Source organism: Maylandia zebra, linkage group LG4 (assembly GCF_041146795.1).
Source record: "Maylandia zebra isolate NMK-2024a linkage group LG4, Mzebra_GT3a, whole genome shotgun sequence".
In the NCBI taxonomy this organism is placed as follows: Eukaryota; Metazoa; Chordata; class Actinopteri; order Cichliformes; family Cichlidae; genus Maylandia; species Maylandia zebra.
Window position 1 is genome coordinate 25032380 of NC_135170.1, and position 10193 is coordinate 25042572.

General features: G+C 44.2%; 1 protein-coding gene across 1 annotated transcript; it reads right to left on the reverse strand.

The window, feature by feature from the left end:
- Positions 1 to 511: 511 nt before the first annotated feature.
- metrnla (meteorin like, glial cell differentiation regulator a) lies at positions 512 to 6627 on the reverse strand. Its single transcript, XM_004559498.5, has 4 exons — positions 6270 to 6627; positions 4189 to 4577; positions 1249 to 1308; positions 512 to 1109 (listed from the first exon to the last, which is right to left on the reverse strand). The coding sequence occupies exons 1-4, from the start codon at positions 6365 to 6367 to the stop codon at positions 796 to 798; spliced, it is 861 nt and encodes a 286-aa protein (XP_004559555.1). The 5' UTR covers positions 6368 to 6627; the 3' UTR covers positions 512 to 795.
- Between the last annotated feature and the right edge of the window lie 3566 nt (positions 6628 to 10193).

Consider the following 10193-nt stretch of genomic DNA (forward strand, 5'->3'; position numbering starts at 1 on the left):
GCTTTGCTTTTCATTCCTTTGTGTTTTGTATTTGTACCTACAGGCCACCATAGTTTTATCTAAAATATAAAATTAGAAATAAAAGCTCAAGTTAGTCAAAGTCAAAGCAGTTAAATAATTATCTTCCGATTACTAATACTTTTGTCTAAAATCTGCCACAACACCCACACACACACACACACACACAGCTTTGCACATCTGTATACATGAAGAGTATGCAAACATCACACATGTAAGCATGCACATGGGAATAAAAGTTTTTATTCTTCTCAGTGACAAAAAAAACAAAAAAAACAAAAAAAAAACAAAAAAAAAACTTTTTGGTTTCTTTTTTTTTTTTAAACAATTGTACAACCTGAAAAAAAATAACTCAGGTTTTAAACTGCAATACGTTTTTAAACAAAATAAGAGTCTTTCATTTTATACATCTGTCATAGGAAATAAATTCAGAACTGTACATCACGTTTTTTTTGTTTTTGTTTTGATTTTGAACAAAGCACACAGAGCTTCAAAATGTACAATATTCATTCACATTTTATACACATAAAAACCAAATGGGGTCTGCTACATTTAAAAGTTTGCGATTCCTCGTGCGTGAGAAAGGCGGTCTGAACACATTCCACGTTGCATCACCGGCGTTCGGCTAGCACGCTGCTTGGCAACATCCAGCAGCTCCAGCCATTGTCTCCAAAGAGTCACGGCGCAGCAGGAGAGGAGAGGGGCTCTGGGCCACTGGGCCAGTCTCCTCAGTTACTGAGGGCTTGTTCCATCTCCAAATGTGGGCAGATGACCTGCTCAGTTAGTGTCCACGTGACAGGGGTTGGTGCCCTGCTGCTGTGCCTCATGATACAACCGCAGGAAGTCTTTGTAGCGTGGTGCGCAGCCCATCCAGGCTTCCCCAAACCTCACGGCCCCAGTGAACAAAAACTCCCCCTCACCGGACCTCACCCCACACTGAAGGGGCATTTTGATACGGCCAGTCCAGCTCCGTACCCTGACACCCCCAGATACAAAGACCTGGGTTTTCTGTCTGTAAAGGCGACTGATCTCCACAGTGACAGATGAGTGCTCCTCCTCCTGATCCACCTTCCTAATGCTGCCTCGTGCCACTGGAAAAACCAAGCAGGAAGATGGGATTTAGAGACTGGTAACAGCAATATTTCAAACTGTGTGTTTGTATTGGACATCGACGCCAACCATGCAGCAGCAGGAAGCAGGAAGCCTATAATTCTTCAAAACAGCACTTACCAAAGTCACTTGTGCAGACAGCTAGAAGCACTTCAGTGTCACTGCAGGGCTGACAGGACGCTATGTGGAAATAAAGAAAGAGGGTGGATGAGTTCAGAGAAAAATGGTGTGCAAATAAAATTAAAAAATGCATGTGGCGTGATAAAAATCGTGTTAACAGGCCCACAGACTTCCAGTAAACACACATCTGTGGCTGTGTTTGAGTAAGTGTTCCTCACATACAGACAATTAGGGTCACAGTCATTTCCATCCTGACAAATGAATATTTATTTAGAAATGAGAGACCAGGATTCAGCTGAGCTCAGAGTTATACACCAGACAGAGGCACGCTGCTGATAGTAAGCACAACTCAAAAAGCTAAGAGTGTGTGTGTGTGTGTGTGTGCGTGTGTGTGTGTGTGTGTGTGTGTGTGTGTGTGTGTGCGCGCGCGCATGTCTAATGCTCCTGGGAGCTGTTCAGTCAGCTTCCCTTGCCAAAACAGGAACCCCTTAACACCCCATGACAAACAAGGACCAGATGACGGGTATAAGAACAGCAAAACTAGTAGAGGTTACATCTGACCTCTCACAGCACTCCAGCAGGCCTACTTAGACTGCAACTATAACATCAAGGGGGGCCCACATTCAGAAGAAGCAAACAGAGGATAGATTTTGCCGGTTTCGTGCACATCTTGCATTACACAGGCACAGGGCAATTAAAGTGCAGGTAATTTAGTTTCCAAAAAGAAAATGTGAATTAAATACAATAGCCCACATCAATTATTTAAAAGTCTGCTCCAGGCACCATTTCACCTTTGATTGGGGTCTGCATAGCAGCAACTCAGCCTGCCCCCTCGTCCAGACTGTTTTATAGCAGTAGAAAGGGCCCTTAATGAGAGCAGTCAACTCCGTGATTAGTTGACTCAGGTGGTCCTGTGGCTGTCCTAACCAGAATGCCTTTATTAACCCCTAGACCTGCTTTGGTTTTCCTTAGTAGTACTCTGAAGCAGGTGGGGGTAGGAGGAGGAGTGGGAGCAAAAAGAGGACTGTCTAGTCAGCAGTGGGTTGAGGGTGAGGAAGGAGCAGTCGTCTGACCACAAAATAAGTGGAAGAATGTTTAAAAAATGTTAACTCAGGTGGGCCCGGTGCACTGGAAAGCACCCTAATTTGCACAACCAGTCATAAAACTGAGCATAAATATTAATTTGGTGTGTGCAATACATCTAATAAGACTTCTTGCCAAAGCGGTGATGTTCACCCTTGGTCATATTTAGGAGCGCAGCTTAACCTTATTTTTAGCTTTTAGCTGGATTGTCTGATGATGGGTGTACAGAGGTGAGGGATCTTTGAGGTCAGCTAGTGTAGCAACACAAGGCACTGCGACATCACTAAAGAGGGCTCAAGGGTCAAACAGCCACAAGCTTGGATGGCTTAGTAGCAGCTGGAGAGCCAAGACTTCAGAGAGGCCAACCTCACCCAGAGCAGAGGTTGGTTTTTTTTTTATGTTTTTCTCCAAGGAAGTCAAACATGAAATAGAACCGCAGGAATGGGCTGAGAACCGAGTCAGCATCTCTTTCTGGCCCTCTGCACATGCAGCGCCACTCTGATCAGAACCACTTCACAGGAGCACAGAGGGATGAGGGATGGGAGGAGTGGCAAAGGAAGGAGTGGAGGGGCACATTAGAGTGTCCCTGAAACATCTGGGACCAGATGCATTCCACTGTAATGGAGCACAACTTGCTAATACCGCTCAGCAGAGACGAAACCCACTTCAAACAACTGGGGGGGGGGGGGGGGGGGGGGGGGGGGGGAAACGAAAAGGAAAAATACGAGAATGATAAATAGGCAAGAAAGAAAATTAAGAAGTAGGAAATAGTGAGACTGAGGACAGGAAAAGGGAGAATAAGTCAAGCGAGCTGAAAGGGAGGTTAAGGGAGTGACAGCAAGGGAAATACAAGCCTATATGGTCCTAGAAGTTCCTCCCAACATCTGGTTGGAGATACATTCCAATTTGATGGTGAGCAACTCAATGGAAAGGAAAGGAAGAAACATGAAAAAGAAGGAGGAGCAGCAGCAATCAATCTGTGACTCCAGGCTTCAGATGACACGAGACCAATGTCTTTGTGAATCATCCCAGTGCTATCTCAGGCCACATTACAGCAGCAGATTATACTACAGAGCTGAGCCGAGCGAGCTAATGCGGTCAAAACAACTCCTACTCTACGTTTAACCCTCTCTCTGTCTGTTTCTGTCTGCTGTGCCAGATAATGACGCAGGATGTGAATATGTGAACCAAGAGAGCCGTAAAAACAGATGTGGGCCTGATACTGCTCATATTTTGCTTTAGGTGGAAGAGAAGGGAAAAAAAACATAGCTGCACAGCTTGAAAATGTGCAGGTTTGGCAGGTACGCAGTGTGAAAATACACGGCTGTTTTTCCATTGGAGGCCCTCTGTTTGACTGTGCCCCTCCACACACAAGCCAGGCAAAAAAGAAGAAAAAAGAAAACAATAGAAGCTTACAGTGCAACGTTCAAGTCAAATCCAGTCAGAATGTTTGTAAAATGAGCTGAGAGGTGAACGTTTTATCCCGAAAAACTAAAGTTTAAAAGCCGATTTTGACCTTTTAATCCTCACGGTGAAAATATGAGTTTGACAAGAACCCCCACCCCCCAAAAAAAATCCTTAATGTAAACACAATGCTACTAGAAAAAAAAAGTCTTTGGATGTAGTATTTGCAGTGTGCTGGAGCAAATGTTAAGTTTCCTACTATTAGAGTCCAACCTAATAAAAGTTTCCACCAGTAGATGGCTGCATTTAGTGCTCGGTGTGCACCACAGGGGCAGAGCACAAAGGCACTCAGTTCTAGAGGGAATCTAAAGTAAGGCCTTTATAGGAGCTACACAGATCAAAGAAGCAGCAGTTTTCAGGGGTATCACTAAAGATGTCAAAGATGCATCTTACCAACGAGCAAGTGCGGCCCCGCCTTGTGCCTGTCGCTGACCAGCTCGTACTGGAACGCCGTAATCCGCCGACTGATGTCCATGTGGGGGACAGCCTCAATAAAGAGGGCCCCTTCCTGAATGCCGAAGCAGTGCACCTTGCCCTGAGCCTGGTCCTGCTCAGGCAGCAGTAACCTCAGCTTGCCGTTGCGGTCCAGGTAGATGTTGGTGCCGCTGGACTCGGCGGAGGGTTTAATGCAGACAGAGAGCCGAGCGGCGGCGGGAGAGACCATGTTGGGTCGGAGGTTGACGATGATGGCCCCTGTGGGATAAAGCCATTCCAGAGAGCCTTGGGAGCAACGTAGGTACACCTGCTCCACATCCCTGGTGTGGCCTTCATGGGTCAGACCGCTGGATAAAGAAAAGAAAAAGGCACAACATATGAAACAAGCTGCAATAAAAGTGGCATTTCTCTGGAAAGCTTTAATTTTTTTCAACCCCCCTTTACCCAAATAAAGAATAAAGAGACTTATTCACTAATCTAAAAATGATTTTGGGGGCATTTATAGCCTGAATTAACTGACCAAGTTGAAGACCTCTGGCAGACCCAAAGGACATTAAACCACATTCCTCCTGAAGCATTATTAAGGCCGTGCGCAAGACTGGCTGCATGACCAGTCACGAGCCGGAGCAGCCAAAATGACCTCAGCTCCCAACACACACTCCCCGTACCGCATTGTTCCGCCCAGCGCTTTGGCAAAACGCATCACTGGCAAGCTGCCTTTGGGAAGGGTTTGGAGGCAGAAATGGATGAATGGAGGGACACAGGGGCTTCTGGGCAGACAACAGCAGCAACAGTAGCTGGGACTGCAGCATGCAAGTGCAAATGCAGGTCACGCACCGAACCTCCCCTTGCTTTCAAGCAACCAAAGAGACTGGAAGAGACTTGTCCGGGCAGCACTTCGGCCTCTGGCGCCAGCATGACCAAATGACTCCCTCCAGAACTTAATGCCTGGTCGGGATTTGAAAACTCCGGCTCTGTCAGTCATTCTGTGGCAAAGCCTGAGGCAGGAAGCCATCAGCAGTCTACCAGCATACACATGCCAAGCTAGCGGTTTGACTCCGGAGGAGAAACGCCCAGTTTCCTGAAAATGAGATGCTGAAATTCAAAATTTGCCATAGATCTCAAAAGGAACCCGCAGCACATGCTGAGCATATGCCTCTGCAGCCCCATAACCAGGCTCTCCTCAGCATGCCTCTAATTAAGTCCTTTCTAACTTCATCACTTCTGCAGGCAATTAAAGGAGATTAGTCAAGAGTCTGCCTAATGAACAACAGATTATTGGTGGAAAGCTCAAAAGTATGGGCAGCCCCTCCTGACTGCAGGATGATGAAAAACAACAACAACAAAAAAAAAAAAAAACACTTATTTAAGGCGCAGTTCTGAACTGCAAAACAGATTTCAGCAGATGTTTGATGGGAGGTGAAACTTTCCAGTGAATGCTTCATTTCCTGACGTTTATCAATCATACATCTCTGTGTGGCTACCTTTAATACTTTGAGCCTATGAGTGTGTGCATATGTCCCACACACACACACTTTCTTTAGGGGAAGGGAGGGGGGGAATAAAACATAAGTAAAAAAGATAAATAAATAAAATAAAAAGGCGATTTGTGTGTGGGATGTCATAAACATGTTATTTTCGTATTCCAACGTCCTCCCATCATGTTATTAAAATCTTTGGTTGAACCATCGTGTCATTCATACGTCCAAAACAACCCCAAACACACGTGTCTCTGACATTACTACATTTTTCACACACAAAAAATTACGGTAGTTTCTTAACTTATATCAAAAACTACACAAATCTTTTGTTTCCTACAGCCACCATAGGGGCTAGCTTTGTTTTAATTTATGGTCTAACCCTGCCGCCTGCTTCCCACATCACCGCGGCGACTTGAGTTTCAGTCACAGTCATTTCAGGTCGCCACCAGCAGCTTTCATGTTTGCTCACATCCTCGCTTTTTCTTATTTAGCAGTTTAGTTTGACGTTCAAAATACATTCAGTTAAAAGGGGGGGGGGGGGAAGTCTGTAGACCTCACCTGCCCTTCCAGCTGCACTGGTCGCTTGAGTATTGGCAGAAAGAAATCCTAAAGAGAAGGAAAAGCGGCAGCAAGGAGGCCAGCATCGGGGTGAGCATGTTTATCTCGCCTCACTTAGCCTCCTCTTGAGTGAAACTACGATAAAGTCCACTGCCGTCTCTCCAGCTGCATAGCGTTTCCATGTGCCACGGTCCGCTCCGTGCGCTCCCCGGGGTTTCTTCTTTTATTCTCGAAAAGTTCAGGGGATTAAAAGCGCTTTCCCCATCAAACACACACACTCACTCAGTGGCTCCGCGCAGCGCTGACAGCCCTCCGTTAAATGTGGAGTGAGTTCAGCTCCGAGTCTGCCTCAGCAGCCCTGATTGCGCTCTACGTCACACCCGAGCGCTCTGTGTATGCTGCGTTCAGGGGCCTCATCTCAGACTCCGATTTTAGAAGTTCGAAATTTTGCGGGTTTGTGTCCTTCCAAATATTAAAGTTGGTTGAATTTTAGAACGTTATCTGTTGTAAATGCGCCATAATGATATATGGTATATCAAATGATTGATCTTCAGCTGGCATAGCTGAAGAGGGGTTATTTGTGACAGAAGCATAGCAGCAAGAGTGGAGAGGAGACCTGCTGTCATGTGTGGTTTGGAGACGGTGGCACTTACAAGAAGTCAGGAGGCCAAGTTGGATGTGGATCTGGGATAGTTTGGACATGGTCATAGGAGGTTCGTGGATGTAGTGAAGGAGGATATGCAGAGGATTGTTATGAGAGAGGAGAATGCTAAGAAAGGGCGAGATGGGGGCAGACGATTTGTTGTGGTGACCCCTCAAGGAAGCAGCTGAAAAAAATAGCTATGCCACATTTAGATTAATAGAAGTTAATTACATCACCAGGAGATTTTTTTTAACAGGTTGGGTTGTAGTCAGTTGTCTAAACACAGATCATTTTCTCCGAGGGGAGACAATCCTATTCTGTGACTGAAAACACCAGAATGTTTTAAAGAATAAGTATATGGCTAATATCGAATTCTTGATATGATTGCTGATTGGAGTTAAGGTAACTTGCTTAAAACTGGTTAATATAATCATGTCAAACAATCCCCAATATCCCTGTTATTTTCTGTGACTGTTTTCTGGTTAGTTGCTCGACTCATGTAAAAGTTCCGACAGCACTTGAAAGTTGCATAAAACTTGTGTAGAAACCACAGCAGCTCCGCAGTTGCAACACTTTGACATTCGTTGAATATTTCAACAGAATAAACTTTATTTATTTTTGTAAGAAATCAGTCTATAAGAGGTCTTTTATATCCCTCATATAAAGTGTTTTATAGTTCTGTGGGTGTCTGTCTCTATGAACAGAAATACTATTGTTTCCCGATGCTGGAGCCGCAAAGATCCCTGTCAAATAATGAGATCTTAGTGCAATGAGGGTAAAGAGGTAAGGAAGTAAAGTGGCAGGTATTCCTGGCAGTGTCCTTTCAAAGGAAAGGTGCATAGACTCAATTACCTAAAAGTGGTATGTTGGCAATACTGACATGCTGGTGAAACTCTAGTATTATAATGGTTTAAAAAAAAATCCCCATAGTCCCTCTTTGTAAGTCAAATTAAGTTTAGCCAGTTGCATTCTTGCCTTTAGCTTTGCCATATACTTTTATAGCAACCATCAATTGTACATTATACTGAGATCTGAGGGCTAAAAAAGGGCTGACTATCAGCTGTGGTCTCATGGTTTGACTGGAGCTCTGCAGACATCTGCAAGTACTGGCCACATGAAGGAGTTAATTAATCAAAGTCAAGTACTGGTCAAGTAAAAACAAATTTGCATGTTTCTTTATGGGAAGTAATGATGGTATTATCCATTATGTCTGTTAATAATGTCACAGGGGCTCTGCGATTTAAATTTATCCTGTAATAGTTTTCTTTTCCCCCTCTTTCAGATGAGAGGGATTCTGGAAGGGGAGAGTGGGGAGACCATGGCAAAGACCTCACCACCATGTTTGTGTTCTTGGTGCCTTTTTAAACATCCATTCATCAATCTTTTTCCATTTATTCAATTAAGGGGGATTAGCTGAAGTTGCTGCTGCAGGGCTGTCTTTTGAAACATCTTTATTTAAATTATCTGACAAATCATGTGACTTGCTGCGTGTTTAATCCCACTAATGTGTGAAGTTTGTGCTTTGTACTGACAGTAGCTACAGCCATCATTAATATAAAGTCTCTGGCCCCAGACAGCTCTCAGGGACTTCAGATCTATTTTGTCTGTTGATTTGTGACTTGTAACATCATAGTTTACACATAGCTCTGTTTGCGAGTACAACAAGAGGAACTTTACGATCTTCGGGGTTGGTTACAGCATCAGTAAACATAAACTTTTCATTGCTCTAGTAATGGATCCTACGCAACGACTTCTTATGAAAAAGTTGTTTTGTATCTGGAAGCCATTTGGCATGGGAAAGAAACCTGTCTGACAAGGAAAACCAGCGCAGTTTGTAACTGCTATTTTTTTCCTTTCTGCTTTCTTGGGATTTTAAATTGGTTGTGGTTGCGGTGATGATTGACACCTCTGCGTTTCTGACCTGACATGCAGGGTGCATGTCCTAGCTTGGGCAACTCAGAATCCCCTGCAAACCTCAGAAGGATGTGCTGATGAGCGGTTAATAGGACGAGAGTGTAAAGTTGCTGTAACAATAAGGAAAACACAAATCCACAGCCTTGTTCCAGGCATTGTGCAACTTTTTTTGTTTTGCTTGTGTAGTAAGGATGAGAAGCCTGGCTGGTGTGTGTGTGTGCGCGCGCGCGCGTGTGTATGATCTGCTTTTTGTGTTATCTTTGCCACTGCACTTCTCAATGAGGTAACAGAAACACAAGACGTGCCCAGGCAAGACATCTGAGGATCAATCATAATAGCAGCTGCACTGATACATCACAGACACACAGTGTAATTACAAATAATGACCTTGCTTAAATTTAATTAGTGCGTTAAACCTAATTTGTACTAGTCTTTTAAGTATATGCCCTCACACTGAGTTATCACGTGCTACATGTTTCATTTAATGAGAAAGGAAGAGCTCTGCTGTGGTGAGTGTAACATCTATCCGTTGAGCAGTGTTGTGGTTATTACAGTCATTACGTTTGTGTTGTGTTTAAACTCTGGTTCTTGAGAATGTGTGATGTGGTTTCCACTGTTTGTGCAGCAGAGATCAGTGCTAAGGTTTAGCTCGCAACAGACCCCCAGTGGTCCTGTAGTTGTAAGGTTTGTGGAGGACAGAGATCCAAAAACGGGGATTTTAATCACTGGACTCCTGTCTCTCATATCTGTCTTTTTTATTTAAGTGAGACATTATGACATTGCCGCACATTATTAGGCACAATTCATTAGTACCGGTTTGATAGCACAGATTTAACAAATTGCTGGAAACTTTCCTCAGATGGTCCATTTTGATATAACAGCGTCACACAGTTGCCCCAGATTTGATTCTACCACATCCCAAAGGTGCTCTCTTATAGATTGGCATATGTTGACTGTGGAGGACATTTGAGTCATTGTCATCCTAAAGAAACAAGTTTGAAATGATTCGAGCTTGGTGACATGGCTTGTTATCCTGCTGGAAGCTGCCATCTGATGATGTATACACTGTGGTCATATAGGGATGGACATCAGCAGCAGCAATACTCATGTAGTCTGTGGTGTTTAAACAATGCTCAGGCCCTTAACCGTTGATAAATGCAGGATTGATTTATCCTTTCTTGTAGTTTGTGCCAAATTCTGAATGTTGCAGCAGAAATCGACACTCATCAGACCAGGCGCTGTTGTTCCAGTCTTCCCTGAGCCAACTTTGGCGAGCTTGTGTGAATTGTGGCTTCAGTGTTCTGTTTTTTAGCTGACAGCAGTAGCACCCAGTGTGGTGTAGCCCGTCTGCTTCGAGGATCAATGTG